General features: G+C 53.6%; 3 protein-coding genes and 1 pseudogene across 4 annotated transcripts; 3 read left to right on the plus strand and 1 right to left on the minus strand.

The window, feature by feature from the left end:
* The first annotated feature begins 743 nt into the window (after window positions 1-743).
* On the plus strand, window positions 744-3968 carry IFI30 (IFI30, lysosomal thiol reductase). 2 transcript variants are annotated; one of them, XM_006904299.3, is made up of 7 exons: window positions 744-933; window positions 1734-1919; window positions 2008-2082; window positions 2324-2416; window positions 3211-3363; window positions 3544-3597; window positions 3682-3968. In XM_006904299.3, the coding sequence occupies exons 1-7, from the start codon at window positions 805-807 to the stop codon at window positions 3742-3744; spliced, it is 753 nt and encodes a 250-aa protein (XP_006904361.1). In that variant the 5' UTR covers window positions 744-804; the 3' UTR covers window positions 3745-3968. The 2 variants fall into 2 exon arrangements, with proteins under 2 accessions (XP_006904361.1, XP_006904362.1); XM_006904300.3 differs by having other exon boundaries at window positions 747-933; window positions 1737-1919.
* Window positions 3969-5883: 1915 nt separating this feature from the next.
* On the plus strand, window positions 5884-9011 carry MPV17L2 (MPV17 mitochondrial inner membrane protein like 2). The gene is made up of 4 exons (XM_006904301.3): window positions 5884-6266; window positions 6900-7070; window positions 7778-7854; window positions 7997-9011. Exons 1-4 carry the CDS (start codon window positions 6080-6082, stop codon window positions 8180-8182), a joined length of 621 nt encoding a protein of 206 aa, XP_006904363.1. The 5' UTR covers window positions 5884-6079; the 3' UTR covers window positions 8183-9011.
* A 160-nt stretch (window positions 9012-9171) lies between these two features.
* Window positions 9172-14177, minus strand: RAB3A (RAB3A, member RAS oncogene family). The gene is made up of 5 exons (XM_006904302.3): window positions 14009-14177; window positions 12646-12873; window positions 11425-11543; window positions 10718-10842; window positions 9172-9848 (listed from the first exon to the last, which is right to left on the minus strand). Exons 2-5 carry the CDS (start codon window positions 12871-12873, stop codon window positions 9658-9660), a joined length of 663 nt encoding a protein of 220 aa, XP_006904364.1. The 5' UTR covers window positions 14009-14177; the 3' UTR covers window positions 9172-9657.
* A 678-nt stretch (window positions 14178-14855) lies between these two features.
* LOC112477148 lies at window positions 14856-14974 on the plus strand (annotated as a pseudogene).
* The last annotated feature ends 1852 nt before the right edge of the window (window positions 14975-16826 follow it).

The following is a 16826-nucleotide window of genomic DNA, read 5'->3' on the forward strand; positions in this document are numbered from 1 at the left end:
CACGGCCACCCCCACCCTCCCACCCCATGGACATAGTACAGGCTTCGGGTAATTACTGCTCAAATCCGGGCTTTTCTTCCCCCCACCGAGCACGCTAAGGGCCAGGATGCACCTCCCTTCCAGAGCCTGGGACGGTGGGAAGAAGAAACGCCGGCTTTCCTCTTCCTAATCCCCAGCCAGGGCTTGGGGACCAAGAGAAGTGAGTTCCCCTCTCACGCTAGCTTCTGCTTTCTGGCCCAGCTGTGGTCAAGCCTGAGTCAGCCCCTCGGGACCCAGCATCTGGGCTTGAGAGCGGGAGCGGGTGTGTGTTGGTGGGGGAGGGAGGTGGACAGAGGGAGGGTAGGGAGTGCGGGATGTCCCGAGACGGGCTAAAAGGAAGAGGCCTGGCTGTGCAGCCCATGCCCACTCCCACTCCCAGGCAGGGCGTCACCCACCGTTAATGTACGGGGGTCTCGGGACTAGGGACGCGGACCGGACCACCCCGGAAGCCCCAGCCAGGCGCTCAGGCCCCAGCCTCACATGACTGGGCGGCCGTGCCTGATTGCGAGGGACGGGGTTGGGGGGGGACCTCAGAGCGGCTCGACGGCCTCTTGATTGCCCGCCCAGCACCTAGCGGCGGTAGGGGCGGAGGCGAGTTGTAAAGAAAGACCCAGAAAAAGAAGTGCAGACACCCAGAGGTGCCAGTCGGCCCCGAGGGGCGTATGCCCCGGGAGGCGGGTCCTGCTTGGGGGCAGGGCCACCGCTGGGTTAAAGGCTGCTCCCTCCCCCGGGCGCTCCTCCTGCAGCTGCGCCTGTGCCCAAGCTATGATGGCCCTGTCTCCACTCCTGCCGTGCCTGCCTTTCCTGCCGGTGCTGTTGTTGCTGCTCCATTTCCCCGCGGCGGCGCCCGCGTCCCTGCTGGACGCACTCCCCGAGGGGTCGGCCCTCTGCAAGGTAGGAACGGCGACGCGGCCTGTGGGCAGCGGGGACCGGCACCCAAGTCGGGCAAGGGGCTCTTTCCTTTCTCCAGACCTGGCCAGAAGAGCCCAGGGTCTGGAGGGGACGCGCCCCGTCGGTGCGGAAAATCCCCCTATTTAATTTCCGGTACTGTGGCCACACTCTCAGAGTCCTTTCGCTTTTCCATCTCAGGCTGAGGAAGCCCAGACAAGCCCGTTCATGGCACCCGCTCTCAGATGCTGTCTACTGGGTGCACTTTGACCAGGAAAGAGCTTGAGTGTTTCTGCTGCGGAGCAAACACATGCCCCGGAGGTTGAGCGACTTGCTCGCACCTGGATGCCTGCCACCCCTTAGCTGAAGTCGGAAGTCAGCACTTATTAGGCGCTAAATCCGCAGTGGGCACGTGAGCCCCTTGAGGGGAAGAGGAGTCAGGGCAAGTGTAGGGCCAAGGATCTGGGCATAAAGTGGCAACAAATGAGCATGCATTAATCTGTGTTATGCACCTCAGAGAAGGCAGGATTGAGGTCAGAGACCAGAAATGTGCTTGCCTTGAGTCCTAACTGCAGACAGTCCCCCGCCCCGAGCCAGAGGTTTCACCTCACCTGGAGGAAAGCAAGAGCTATGCACGAGTTAAGTGTCTACTGTTTGCAAGTCTGTCATATCCATTTTGCAGACAGATTCAGGGACACAATAAAGCCTTAGAGTCAGGAGTGGGAAGGAGCACTTACTATTTATGGCTCCCTTTCTTCAAGAGAACCAAGCAGGGCTGCCCTCACTTTATACTCCTTCCTCCCAAGCAGGCCGGCGACCTTTGCCCGCAGATGCTCCTCAGAAAATCCTCTTCGCCACCTGTCAACGTGAGCCTCTACTATGAGGCGCTGTGCCCAGGCTGCCGGGGCTTCCTGGTTCGAGAGCTCTTCCCAACATGGCTGATGGTCCTAGAGATCCTCAATGTCACTCTGGTGCCCTATGGAAATGCCAAGGTACATGGGCACCAGGGAAACCAAGGCATCTGACCAGGGTTGGAAGGTACCCTGCCGGCCCGCCAGCATTCACCCTATTGTCTTGCAGGAACAGAACGTCAGTGGCAAATGGGAATTCACGTGCCAGCACGGGGAGGAGGAGTGCAAGCTTAACAAGGTGGAGGTGAGCATTCCCCAGAGTCCCTCTTAGGCGGCACAGAGGCCAAGGAGACTGCAGGTGGTAATGAAGGTGAAATCCAGGCTCAGAGGACATTGGGACCAGCTCTGTACCCTGCCCATGTGCCTCCATTTAATAATGCTTTCATTCATAACTTCATTAGTAGATGCCTGTGATTATTCTCAGAATGGTATTGGGGTGTTCTGAGCCCCTCTCACATCCTTGCCTGTCCACCTCCCACCCTCAGGCCTGCCTGTTGGACCAGCTGGAGAAGGACATAGCCTTCCTGACCATTGTCTGCTTAGAGGAAATGGATGACATGGAGAACAATCTGAAGCCGGTGAGTGACACATGTCTCACTTGGCCCAGGTTGGGAGACCCTGGCCTTCCCTGCACCCAGACAGACCCAGGTTCAAGTCCTGGCCCCAACCGCCACTCCTCTGTATATCCCCAGGAAAATGCTCTTCCCTCTCAAAGGCTCAATCTCTGAATCAAGGGAAGGAGGATCTTCTTGGGGCATGGGTAGATCAGAGAGGGTTTTCTCTAGGAGGAGCCTCTGAGCTGGGCTCAGATGAACAGGAATGTGCAGGGACACAAAAGATGATCTTCCTCTGGGGTATGGGGATGACAAGACAGCCCCGCCTACCTCCCTGGAGGATTATGAAAAAGAACTCCCAAAAGAGTGACTCACCTGCCCTGATCATTTATTCATTCATCAAACATTCGGGCCACCCAGAAGACCACACCCTGAGACACCCCAGCCCTGCACATCCGTAGTGGGGCTAAGGGAGTGCAGAGGAGGAGGAAGCCCTCAGGAGATGCTAAGGAAGCTGGAGGATAAGTGTTCCTGGTGGAGGGAACAGCACAGATGGAAGCTCTGAGAAAAATGTAGGGGTCAGAGGCTGTGGGTCTGGTTTGTAGGGGAGGCAGGAGCAGCCTGAGCCCCTGCCTCAGGGGCCTCTGCTCAGGCATGTATAAGTACTTGCTGTTTACAAGCACTGTTGCATCACTGTGGACCCAACTGTCCCCTGTTGCCAGTGAAGAATCAGAGAGTTGGCTTGTGGGCCCGTGAGGGGACTGTTAGGGAGATAACAGGGAGGAGACTGAAGCTCACCAGCCCACCTCTGCCTTCAGTGCCTGCAGATCTATGCCCCAAAGGTGTCCCCCGACACCATCATGGAGTGTGCAATGGGGGACCGTGGCATGCAGCTCTTGCACATGAACGCCCAGCTAACCGATGCTCTACAGCCGCCCCACGAGTATGTGCCTTGGGTCGTCGTCAATGGGGTAAGAACTCTTGTAGCCCTCAGCTTGACCACCAAGCAGGGACCAGCATAATGGATGTGCCCACCAGTCTGGGAGGCAGAAGGCAGGGGCCAGACTCAGAGCCATTTGCAGCCCCTTCTGGACTGGGCAGGGGTTGGTCAGGGCAGGTGGCACTTGTGATCCCTGTCTTGCTTTGTGCAGAAACCCTTGGATGATATGAGCCAGCTCCTATCCCTCGTGTGCCAATTGTACCAGGTAAGGTGGATAGACAACAGTGAGATTTAGCAAATGGGGGTAAGGTCTTCTTTCAGGACCCCAACTCATGGCTACCTCCTCTAGGGTAAGAAGCCAGATGTCTGTCCATTCATGACCAGCTCCCATAGGGACGTCTGCCTCAAGTGATAGCTGTTGCACTTGGAGGGAGCTGATGAAGATTGAGCTCCATTTTTCTGATCCTGACTCAGTGGCTTGTCATCCAGATAACTTACACATTCCATTCCATGAAGCCCAGCCTCAACATTTTGCCCCAAGATCAAGAATCTTGTCCCACTGAGAATGGTGCTATGTTAGAATCAATTTAATAAACACTTCTGGATGTTGTAACATCTCTCCATCCCCCACCCCCAGCCCCTGGCAATTGCTGTTCTGATTTTGACTTTTTTAGATTCCACATGTAAGTGAGATCATACAGTATTTGTCCTGACTTAGTTCACTCAACATAATGTTCTCCAGTTTCCTCCACATTGTCACAAATACCAGGATTTCCTTCTCTCTCTCTCTCTCTTTTCTTTTTATGGACAAATAATATGTTGTCCCCTTTGTTAAAAAGAATCTCAGAGGCCTTCTTTGGCAGATCTTACTGAGTTTGCCCTGATAATTTACACAGGTACAGTAGGCGTTCAGTTTGCTTTGCAAGAAGTCTCTGTAAGCAATCTCAGATGGGACTCTATCAGCAGAAATGACTCATAGATACAGAGAACAAACTGATAGTTGCTAGATGGGAGAGGGTTTGGGAGGGCCGAGTGGAAAAGGTGAAGGGATTAAGAATTTGTAATTACAAAATATTCATAGAGATGTAAAAGTACAGCATAGGGAATGTAATCAATAATATTGTAATAAAAATGTTTGGTGCCAGGAAGGTACTAGACTTATCAGGGGATCACTTCTAAATTATATAAATGTCGAACCACTTAGCTGTACATCTGAAATTAACATAAAATAATATTGACTGTCAACTGTAATTGAAAACGAAAATAAACGAAAAAAAAGGAAAGCTTCTATCATTGGCTAACTCAAGATGAGAAACTCCACGAGTATCGGTGCCTCTTAGTGAATTGCTCCCTTTTTGCCATCCCCAAAATATTTGAAGGGTCTTAAACCAACCTGAACCAACCTATAAGACTGACCCTGCAAGCCAGGTGTGAGTGAGCCAGTTTTCCTGTGAGGACTTTGTAAACATTGGTTCTCAAAAATGAAACTTGGTTTCTTGAACATGGTTGTCGACAAAGTTTACCTGATTGTCCCATGAATCATAATTTGACTATTTTCCCCTTTTAATCACGCTGGAACTTTTCCATCAACATTCAGTAAAATTTAAAGTCTAGAATAACAGGCTGAGGTACTTGATAGCAACAGGAAATGCTGAAGGATAATTTTCCCAGAAAAGTTAAAATCATGACTCTTGTACAGATGTAAAAATGAGCATGTGTTAAAAATTGTTAACTCAATGAGGAGAACTGGTTAGGTGTTACCACTTCAAAGGGGATCCAAAGAACAGACAAATCAGGGATATTAAAATAAATATGCAAAGTAAGGCAAAAAATAATTGGGGGGAGTGTCTCTCCACCTGACAGTTCATTTGCATGCCTATAGGCAAAAATTTTTTTTATTGTTACCAGATATAACTACAGAGCTTAGAAAAAGTTCCAGTATAATCAGAATCAAAAAACCTTGAAAGGTGTCCAGTAATACAAGGCGATTTAATGGTTTACTTATTACAGGCTGAAGTCTTTGTCGCAACTACTCATTTTAGTGAATGAGTAAACTACAGGAAAAAAATGGGCATGGTTGTGTTCCAATAAAGTTTTATTTAGGGACACAGAAGTTTAAATTTCATATAATTTTCACATGCCTCAGATTATTTTGGTTTTTCCAGACTAATGAAAAAATTTAACATTCTTAGCTCACAAAAACACAGTGATTGGTTCGCAGGATTTGGTTCGCAGGCTGTAGTTTGCGATACTCTGTTCCTGTAAGTAATGCATAGGTTTCCGTTGAAATTCACATTTCCCCTACAGGAACACAGGAAGTAACATGGGAATATAATTATCTGCACAGCAGCAGAGTTGCTGTGAAATAAATTAATGCGCGTCATGTTCCCGGAACAGTGAGCGATATGTTTATTATCATTATTCTGTAACTGAGGTCAGATGCCCAGCTCAAGTCAGTTCCAAGGTCAGTATCTGGACCTGGCTCTGATTGGGCTGCGCGCGCAGCGAAACTGTAGCCTCGCCTCCACTTCCTTGAATCTTTGAGGGATGAGACTTCCGCCCCGGTAGCTGTCAGGGCCACAGGCTGGACTTCTCTCAGGAATTCCGCGAGAATCTGGAAATCTGGAGGTCTACTAGGGAAGAGAGCGCGGGCAGAGTGGGAGCGGTCAGTGATTGGTCAACAACAGCGCAGCGGGGACGCCGGATTGGTCGGTCCCGGTGCCCCAGTTCCTGAGTCTCGGCGCGCCATGGCGTCTGGTGGCTGGCGGTGGCTGCGCGGCCTGTGCACAGCGGGGCAGCCTTTATTCCAAGGCCGTGCGCTGCTCGTCACCAATACGCTGGGCTGCGGCGTGCTCATGGTGGCCGGGGACGGCGCGCGCCAGTCCTGGGAGATCCGCGCCCGGCCAGGCCAGAAGTTTGACCCGCGGCGCTCAGGTGAGGAGGCTGGGGTTGCTGGCCCTTGACCTCGGGGAACTTTTGACCCCGACCTCAGATTTGGAGACCCCTGGACTGGACCCGCAGGCCGCGACCTCTAACCCCTGGCCGGAGTCTTCGGCAGGACCCTTGATCTCCGCGTGCACCCTAGAGGCTGACTGCCCCTCCCCTGATCTCCCCTTCCACCCCCGGTCTCTTCCCGGGATCTCCGTCTCCTCCAACTCGGGGGTCTCCTTACCCTCCAGCCAGGGTCTTTGTTCCCTCCCATACCTAGGGTTTCTTTCCACTCCCATTCACGGGGTCTCGTCTCCGCCCACCCCCTCCTGCACTGAGGGACCGAGCATTGAGCACAGGGGGCTGCACCCGGGTCAGTCAAGGGCGTGGTCTCTGGACCGCTGCCCGCCCTGGGATCGCTATGCCTCATTTTCTTCCTCTGAAAGCCAGGCGATGGTTGACCACCCTCTCAGGGTGGTGAAGGGAAGAGACCTGGAATGGTGCCTGGTGGTGGGGCTGGGAATATCCGGGTGGGCTCTGGGAGGGCATCAGGCTTACCCAGGTCTTAGCCAAGGAGGGAGTGGACTGGGAAGTTTGCCTGACTGACCATGGTCCCCCTGACTCTTGGACTGCCCTCAGCGAGCATGTTTGCGGTGGGCTGCACCATGGGCCCCTTCCTGCACTACTGGTACCTCTGGCTGGACCACCTGCTCCCCGCATCTGGCCTCCGCAGTCTTCCAAACATCCTCAGGAAGGTCCTAGTCGACCAGCTGGTGGCCTCTCCCCTGCTGGGTGTCTGGTACTTTTTGGGTAAGGAGCTCCATGAGCTTGGGCCTTGCATACCCTCATAGGTCAGGGGTGGGGGACAGAGCCAGCCTTGTGTTAAGGAGGCCAAGGTACATTTCTGATGCACCTCCTGTGTGGGTGGCCCTGGACTGGAGGCTGGATCACAGTGGTGACAGGACAGACCCAGTGGGGACAGGTGTGAATGGCAGAATCAGACAATGGTGCTAAGTGTAGGAAGGATGAGGACAGTATCTGATGGGGCTGCCCTGGGTGGTGGTTGAGAGAGCTTCCCAAAGGAGAGGAACTCAGCTGAGACTTGAAGAAGGAGCCAGCAGCCAGAGGAACAGGCAGAGGAACAGCCCGTGCAAAGGCCCTGAGGCTGAAGGAAGAAGAGCCTAGACTGGTGTTTGATGGGGCACAGTCACCCCAGCCCTTGGTTCTGAGAAGAAAGTCTTCACCCACTCCCCGCCCCACTCCCCAGACAGTTAATAAAACAGCCTCAGCATCAGGAATGGTGTGTCTCCATCATTCCAGGTACGTGTTTATAACCTGGGACTCACTTGATCTGTGTTGTTTTTCTACACCTGCCACCCTACTGTACTGCTCTTCCTACTGCACAGCTTTTAAATGTCCCGGTTCCCCTGCCTGGGACACTATCCCTCAGGGTGTCCTGCCCCACCCACTCCATCATCCGTACTCTCCAGCCTCTGACACTCTCATTCCCTTCCCAGGCCTTGGCTGCCTAGAGGGCCAGACTCTGGACCAGAGCTGCCAGGAGCTGCGGGACAAGTTCTGGGAATTCTACAAGGTGGGTGTGCCCTACCAGGCCCTGTCCATCCTGTTCCGTCTCCACCCCATTACAGCCCTCTCGCCCCACCCCTCACAGCCACCAGGCCCTGCCCAGGTCCCTCCTGGTCCCACTCCTTACCACAATCTGCCCCTCCTCACAGGCTGACTGGTGCGTGTGGCCGGCAGCGCAGCTGGTGAACTTCCTCTTCGTGCCCCCCCAGTTCCGAGTCACCTACATCAATGGCCTGACACTGGGCTGGGACACGTACCTCTCCTACCTGAAGTACCGGGTGAACACAGTGGACAGATCAGGCACCCAGGGGACTCCTCAGAAGCCACAAATGTGAACCCCAAAAGGCACTACAGCTCCCCTCTAGGGTAAGGGCCTCCTGTGCCCTTGACAACTCACACTCTACGGTGAGTAGGCGGAGAGCTGATCACAGCAGGATGAAGACCGAGCCCCTTTCAGCTGTCTGATGGGACGTTTGCCGGGTCCCTGCTGCGCCTTTCCAGCCAGGCTGACCTCAGCCCCCAGACAGGTGGAAGAGGGCTCCTCCTGGAGGGATGAGTGCAGCACCTGACCAGATCCTCTTGTGCGGACAGATCCCAGGCCCCCTGACGCCCCCAGGCTGAGTGACCCTGGGCAAAGTACATACTGGGCAACTCTATCCCCCAACTAGATGCCAAACAGGGCAAAAGTGACTTCTAGCTGACCACTCGCCTAGGCAGGAAGGTGAAGGGGCTCCTGTAGCAGTCCAAGCCAGGGTCCTGGGCCAAGTCCCAGCCCTACCCCAACTCCTGGGCATCTTGACTGGGCTACCCCTTCCAAGCCCACTACCAGCCTCAATTTCCTCATCTGGAACACAGCCATGAAGATCAATAGTCATCCCTCAGCCCTTCTTACTGGGAGCCTCAGGGACCAGGATGTCCCATCCTTAGCACTGGGCCCTAGAACCAAGGTGGGGACATCACCCATCCTGTCAGAGCAGGGCCTGGCCTGGAGTTGGCTACCAGGATCTGGAGGCTTAGGAAGGGCTGGGCAGCACCACTGTCATGTTCTGGTCATGCACTGTGGAAACTCCATTAAATTTTCTTGTCATTGAAAACTTTGTGGACAACCACAGCCAGCGCTGGCAGGTGGCACGCACAAGAGCACAGCGTTGTCCATTCGCTTTATTGGATGTGTGTAGTGTTTTCATGACATCTTCTAGGGAACTGGGGACAAGTTTGACACTCATGACATCAGACGAGTCTGTGAGGAAAACGGGGGTTCCCAGGGTGGTGAGTACCCACTGCAGCCTCCCCTCCAAAAAAACGTAAAACCTTGGGGGCCCAGGAGCCAGGAGGGCCATTGTCTGGCTCTGACCCACCCTGTGGTCCATGCTGAGACCCCGCCATGGTCTCAGCCCACTATGTCACAGCCAAGCAGCTGGCAGGCCTGTCCACCTCCCACCACCTGGTCACCCTGCCCTCAGGTGTCATCTGGTCCCCTCTTCAAAACAGAACTATTGATGGGGGTGAATTTTTAAAAAGGTGGGTCTGGAGAGGAGGGGGAGTGGTAAGTTTGAGGGGCCACGACACGCCACGGCAGAGCGGGGATAGGACTGTCTGTACAGGGTGTGGTGGGTGGGTGGGGTGCCGAGCCCCCAGTGGACATCTCCAATAAATAAATAGCTACAATAATAAATATGGGTGACGGGCTAAGTCAGGACAGGGGTCTCACGCCCATAGCCAGGGGAACCAGGTCAGGCCCAGTCTTGATCTGGGTCAACCTGGAGGAGGAGGCGGGCAAGGGTGGGGGCCAGGATGGGTGGGCCAGCTCTCAACAGGCGCAGTCCTGGTGCGGGGGCGCCTGCTGATCCGTGAGCTGTGGGCCCTGCTTGGCGCCTGTGACCGCGGGGTCAGCCGTGTCCAGTGACTCAGACATTTTCTCACAGATGACATCAACCAGGCGCTCAAAGGTCTGCTTGACATTAATGTTGTCTTTGGCGCTTGCCTCAAAGAACTCGAACCCTGTGGTCAGGGAAGGGGGGATGAAGACCCTGGGCTCCCCACTCTCAGAGACACTTCTCTGAAGCTAGAAATACCTGGATGTTCCCAGTGTTGACCACACTGTAAAGGCACTGGCAAGTCCCATAGGGAAATAACATTGAACTTGGTCAGCTCTGTATTTTCTACACTCTTTTCTTCACCCTAAAACTATCCCCTTTACCTTGCCCCCTGTTCTCACCACCCAGCCCAGCCCCATGCACTGGCCCTGGTGGCATCTGACACTCAGATCCAGCATTGTCCTTCCCTGCTCACACACTCTCTGTGGCTCCTTATTGTCCTCAGAAGAGTCCCAGCTCTTCACGTGGTCAGGCCCTGCATATTGGCCACATTTCCTCCCAGTGACCTGTGTAAAACTATTGCCAAAATGCATAGAATCTTTCCCACCTATGGCTTCTGCCCGAGCTGTTTCCTCTCCCTGAAAGACCACCCCTTCTTCAAGCACCATTCTCCAAGATTCTCCACCCCTTGAAGCCTTACCTATGCCAGGCAGAGCCTGGCTCCCCACTGGATTCTCCCATCCCAGGTCCCTCCTGCTACTCTACAAAGCTGGAGGCCTCTCCTGGGCCCAGCAACACCTAGCATGAGATTAGGCAGTGAGAATGTCAGAGTGAATCAGTAACTTCTGCAGAGTGAACTCTTACGCATCCATCAAGATCCATCTCACGTAGCTCTTGTGTCAAGGCCAGTTTGCAGAAATCATAAATAGTCTGGACTTGAATCCAGACTCCTATCCTGGCTTTGCTGACAGACCTTGGATGCGTCCCCACCCCTCTCAGGGCTTTAGTGTCCCTCTTCTAGCCTGTAGGTGTCCAGCCCTGCCGGGCACTCACCAAGGTGGTCAGCCAGCTGCCGGCCGCGTTCTGATGATACCACCCGCTCATCCTCCATATCACACTTGTTCCCCACCAGCAGCACCTGAGCATTGTCCCATGAATAAGTCTTGATCTGGGTTGACCTAGAGGAGGGGGCAACAGGGTTGGGTTAGGGCTTAGAGGATCAGAGCTCCACTCCCCCACCCCACTTCAGCACCCCAGGTCCCCATTATTCCTGGAACATGTCAGGTTCACTTCTTCCTCCAGGCTCTACCCTATCAACAACTCTCCTATCTCTGAGTGTCTGTTCCCACAATTCCCTGATCTTGGAAATCTCTCTTTTCAAGCAAACTCTCCCTTCCCAGATCTCTGTCCCTGGAGAGAAGTATTTCTCCCTCCTCAGCAAAATCAGAAATTTTCTTAAAATTTATCATTACTTTTGGGCAAAAAATATAAATGTTTATGTCCTTTAACCTGTGTCAACTGTCCTTATATTTTCTGTTCTCTCCTCTGTATTTTTTTCTGTATATTTATATTTTCATTTTTCTACCTGAAATCCTTTGTTATTATTTTGAGCTGATGATGCTGTGTTTTAATGATTATAGATTGACAGCGGGTCTGAGACCCCAATAATGGGACTGGGGCTCCCTCATCAGCCTTAGCCCCAAGCTTTGCACCAAGCCTGGCTCAGAAGACAGTCTGAGAGGGGTTGGGGGTGTGCTTACCAGTCCTGCACAGCGTTGAAGGATTCCTCATTGGTGATGTCATACATGAGGATGAAGCCCATGGCACCTCGATAGTAGGCTGTAGTGATGGTTCGGTATCGCTCTTGTCCCGCCGTGTCCTGGGGAAGAGACAGGATCAGAGAGGACCCACATGTAAGCTCCTCATAGTGGAAATGAGCTCTGAGATCGTTCAGTCCAGCCCCCTTGAGGCTCAGAGAGGAGTGGGGGGTTTGCCCAGAGGCACAGGGTCAGGGAGAGCTTGGTTTCTGATCATCCTATAGAGTCCAATATTGCTCCCTCATTCATCGGTACACATGTTCAGGGCACTGCCCTGTGCCACACCCCACAGTGGGCACTGGGGACACAGCTGTAAACAGAATGGACAAAAATCACTGCTCTTGTGCAACTGGCAGCTCAGTGCAGGAAATAGACAATAAACGTGAAAAGAAAATAGACAATGAAAAGAGAAATGTATCCTATGTTGGAGGGCAATAAGGACTGAGGAAGAAAACAAAGCCTGACAGGGACGGGCAGTGTAGGCTAGGGTAGGATTTGAAAACCCAAAGGAAATGGAAGAGGGAGCCATGTGGAGATCAGGGGAAGGACAATGCAGGCAGAGGGCATTGCTGGGGCAGACTGCTGTGGGACTGCCTGGTACATTTGAAGAATGGTGAGGGGGTTGAGGCAACAATGAAGAGAAAGACTAAGGTGGAGGTATCACCGGGACAGACCGGACAGTGTCTCCTAGGCCTGGGGAGGGGTGCAGGGTTTACTCTGCATAAAGTGGGAGCCCTGGGATGGGTGGGAGCTAACAGGCTTCTTCAGGCCTCTGTGTGGGTGGAGGAGGCAGCCAGGCAACCCTGGAGGAGGTACCCGTGCCTGTTCCAAGCAATGAGTTTCGGGGCCAAGATCCAGTGAAACCTCAGACACATGGAAGAACTTGCAGTTGGGGAAACTGAGGCACCAAGTCCAGTGATGCTTCTGCCAATACCAGGGGTAGGAGAGGACCCAGCATTGGCTGCTCCCCCAGCCCTGGAGAACACTAAATAGGCTCCAATGGAAAAGCAGGGGTGCTTTCTTCTGTGCCTCTGGTACACGGATAGGTACATGATAAATGCCCAGTGTATGAATGAATGAATCTAGACAGGAAAGAGGCAAAGCTGGAGCTGCTGTTTCAGGAAGGGAAAGCGATGGAGCTAGGAGTCCCCCAGCTGGACCCACCCAGATCTGCAGCTTGATCCTCTTGTCGTTGCGGTAGATGGTCTTGACCTTGAAATCGATGCCCACAGTGCTGACAAAGGCAGGTGTGAAGGAGTCGTCTGCGTAGCGGAAGAGGAAAGATGTCTTGCCCACACTGCTGTTGCCAATGATGAGGATCTTGAACATGTAGTCAAAGTTCTGGTCTGAGGACTCCTTCTGCCCATAGCGCGAGTCTGTGGCTGACGCCATCTAAGGGTATGGGGCACAGGCGAACGTGAAGGGTCCCCTGCCATCCCAGGTACAGGCACTGAATGGGGAGAACTCCAGAACCACAAAAAGGGACCAGCATGTGGAGATTACCCTCATCCCACCAGAAGCCCCAGTTCTAACCGTGGAGCTGGTGGCAGAGAGGGGGCTGTGACCTTAAAAGGCCAGGGGCTTCAGGGAAAAGCTCAGAGCAACAGAAATGGGGACACCCTCTCCAGCAGGTCTGTACCCCAAGTCTTGCTGTAACTCTAACCCCTACAGCTGTGCCGTCAGGGGGTGAGTGTGGCCAGCCCCACCCCTATCAATCATTTATGTTCCTCAGAACCGAGCACGGGTCCACGGAGCACAGGCGTACACACGTGGATTGTCCGAAGGGATGCACCTCTGCAGCCCTTCTTCTCCTAGACTCCCAGGCTGGGAGAGCTCAAACTGAGGCAGCTATATCACGTGATATAGGCGGAGCGTGCACACGCTCACGTCCACGCAGCAGGGCACACACCCATACACGGGTGTTCGACATATGAGGGTCGAACACACCGTGCACAGGGCAGAGATGTAGACACCTGTCTGCACACCCACACGAACATGCATATACAGATGTACAAACCCACCCGTGCACACGGCGCCCTTCACCCATGCAGGCGTGTACACGTCACCCACCCTGGCACGCATCCCCAAACACATGCACACGGCCGTGCACTCACACATACAATCCACGCGTCTCCCTTCACAAGCGTGCAGCACGCACATACTTGGGTCAGGCGCCACGGAGTCACACGAACATACCCAGGTACGCACGCAAGGATACACACAGACCCACCGGCACAGGCGGGCGCGCACACGCGTGTGCACACCCTGCGCACGCGCACGCAGCTTCCCGCAAGGCACTTGCATCCCCTCCCCCTCCACCGCAGAGCTGGGGTTGGGGGGTAGGGGCGTGAGGATCCGGCAGGTAGAGGGAGCCGGGGCCCTGCCTCGCCCCAGGCCTGCGACCACCGCTTTCTTCCCCCCATTTAACCCTTGCCAACCTCTTCTCCCGCCCCCGCCAGCCCATCAGTCAAATGAAGGTTATTTAGCTGCTCCAAGCAGGAGTGCACCAGACTGCCTGGGTTCTCACCTTGCCGTGCACCGATGCGGTGGCGACCTTAGCGGCGGCGACTCTTTTGGCAGAGGCGGTGACGGGTCCCCAGTGCGTTGATGTGGGGATGCGCGGCAGCGGCTGCGGCGGCGGCAGCAGCGGCTCAGGCCCCTGCAGTCAGCAGTGACGTCCTGCAAAGAGCGGGGCGGGGCCTCATATGCAGATGTGACCGTGACGCCATCCTGGGGCGGAGCTGCGCCTGGAGATGTGGTTCACTGAGCCCGCAGAGCCAGGAGCAGCGGGACTCCCGCTCAGATTGACGCGCAAATGGGGCGGGGCCCAGAGTACACATCCAGTAGAGGGCGTGGACGTTGCAGGAGGGGAGGGATCGCCTCCTGGCTCCGCCTCGACCCGGTGTCATGGAGGCGGGGCTGCGCGGAACCCTCCCAACAGCTTAAGCAGTAGAGTGATGGCCGAGTAGCCAATCAGAGATTATTACCTTCCTCCTTCTATCCAATGATGGCTCCTGAGCAGTTGAAGGGACGAGAGGCTAAGGCCTTGGCTGACCAAGGATCTTCAGGGGGCGTTCCCTTTCCCCACCCTTGTACCCCAAAGTGGGACAATCCGGCGGCCCCCACCCAGGAAGAGTTGCTGTGACCTCCCGTCAAACTCCCCCTATTCCCAACTTCCTAAAAGAGGAATAGAAAATAGAAGAGAGCTTCTCCATTCCCCCTATATATCGAGTTCAAATAAATACGTACAAAAGAAGTAAAAGCAGAAATAGAGGTCAAGAGAGACCTTATCCAATTTCTGAGGTGTAAGACCCTCAAAGTGGGCTGGGCTGGTAGATGCACGACCCTGTTTCTAAGCTAAAAGAAAAACTAGAGTCTAAGGCCCTGCTACCCTGAACGAGCCCCATCCCATCTGATTTCGGAAGCTAAGCAGGGTCAGGCCTGGTTAGTACTTGGATGGGAGACCACCTAGGAAGACCAGGTGCTGTAGGCGTAAAAATATTAAAAAATAAGGGATTGTAAGATGACAAGTTCCTTGCAATCTGTGAGGTCAACCAAGGGTTGCCTCGCCTAAAAAAGAAAAAAGAAAAGAAAAAATAGGGATCAGGAGAGACACCCCTCCCCACCAATTCCCAGAAAAGAAGGAAAGGGTCTGAGGGATGCTCGGAGAACCCCTCCCCTCTCTGAGACCTATTTTCCAAAGAAAAAGTGGAAGTAGGGCAGAGAAACGTCTTGTCGCCTAAACCGCAAAGCGTGCGATGAAAGACCCAGGAAACAGGGAAGGTAAGAGCGAGACTTAGAGACCCAACAATAAAGGGGATGATGGAAGAAGCTTCACCCCTCCCTGGTTCCTAAGTTAAAGACAGGGCCGGAACTACCCCTTCCCTCCAACCTGAGGAAACAAGATTCAGAGTGGGGACTTTGGAGGCTGAGATGCTCCATTGTTTTTTCACCCAAATCTTGAAGAGGAAAAGAATTTCAGGAGGCAGGAGAATGAGACCCTGGGCCTCATTCCAAGTCCCTGCCCCCAACTCCCTCCAAGTCCCCGGATTCATTAAGGTACTTGTGGTTCCAGGAGAATCCTGATCGCCCTGATTCCTCCCCAGGAGCGGGCTGGGGAGTGGAGGGGTGGGGAACCGGACTTGTTTATAAAAAGCCTGCCAGCTGCAGAGGCGCGGGAGAGACCAGAATAACTTCGCGCTTGGAGGCTGCCCCCCCACCCCCCACCCATGCCTGCCCCCAGCGTCCCTCCCACTCTGCTTGCATTTGGGAAATCTGTCTTTTCTAAGGGTAATGTATTTGTCCCTCTCTCCCACTCGGACTATAAAAGTACCACAAACCCACTGCGGAGAATTGGGAAACTTGATAAAAACGATAGATAGATAGATAGATAGATAGATAGATAGATAGATAGATAGATAGATATAGATAGATGATAGATAAACAAATAAATAAATTCATCTCAGTCCTCGCCCCACCCCCTCTCAAGTAGGAGGCTGGCAGTTGAGACCCAGCTCTAGTGGGGCTCCAGGAGAGCTGGTCCAGGTACTGAGTGGAGGTGAGGAAGAGTGGGGTCAGCTAGGCTCCTTGACCTTCAAAATGCCTGCTTCAGGCTTCAAAAGTAAATGGCACTCAGAAATACCTGTTTCTTTTCCCCCCAGGGGAAAAACCTCACAATAATGTTCCCCAGCTTCTCCCCAGAGGAATTTGTTTTTTAACATAAAAAGAATACAAAGCCTTTATTGCTAAGAATCAGCATTTGGCGCTGGAATTAGGGATGGTTGAATGGGGGGGGGGGCTGTGTGCTTTGGGCGTCTTCTGCATGGCAGAGGAGACAGAGCTGGGTGGTAGAAAGGCCCCAAACCCTCCCAGGTCCTGTCCCACTCAGAGTAAAGTCCGGACTACTCCCAGCAGCCCAGGTCCCACAATGTCCCCACCAGCTATGCCCCATCTCATTTTTCTCCAGTCAGATACTCCTTCCTCTGGTTCCAGGTACGACCTGCCTCAGGGCTTTCGCACCTGCTGTTCCCTCTGCCTGGAGCATTGTTTACCCAGCTCTCCCCAGGCCTGGTTCTTTCATTCCCTTCAGATCTCTGATCAACACCCACTCTGTCGCTTCCTATCACGTCACCATATTTATCCTTCTTGACATATCAGAAATGATTATGATGACTTGTTTATCCATTAGCCATCTGTGAGCCCCGAGAGCACCTAGACCTGTGACACAGTAAGTGTCCGTGATGGTATGACACAAATGAAGGAAAAAATGGATGAATAAATGAAGGGAAGGTGACTTTGACCAGGGAGTTTAGGGAGGACCTCTCTGAAGAAGTGACATTTCAGCA

This window comes from Pteropus alecto, unplaced genomic scaffold (assembly GCF_000325575.1).
Source record: "Pteropus alecto unplaced genomic scaffold, ASM32557v1 scaffold160, whole genome shotgun sequence".
Taxonomy (NCBI): domain Eukaryota; kingdom Metazoa; phylum Chordata; class Mammalia; order Chiroptera; family Pteropodidae; genus Pteropus; species Pteropus alecto.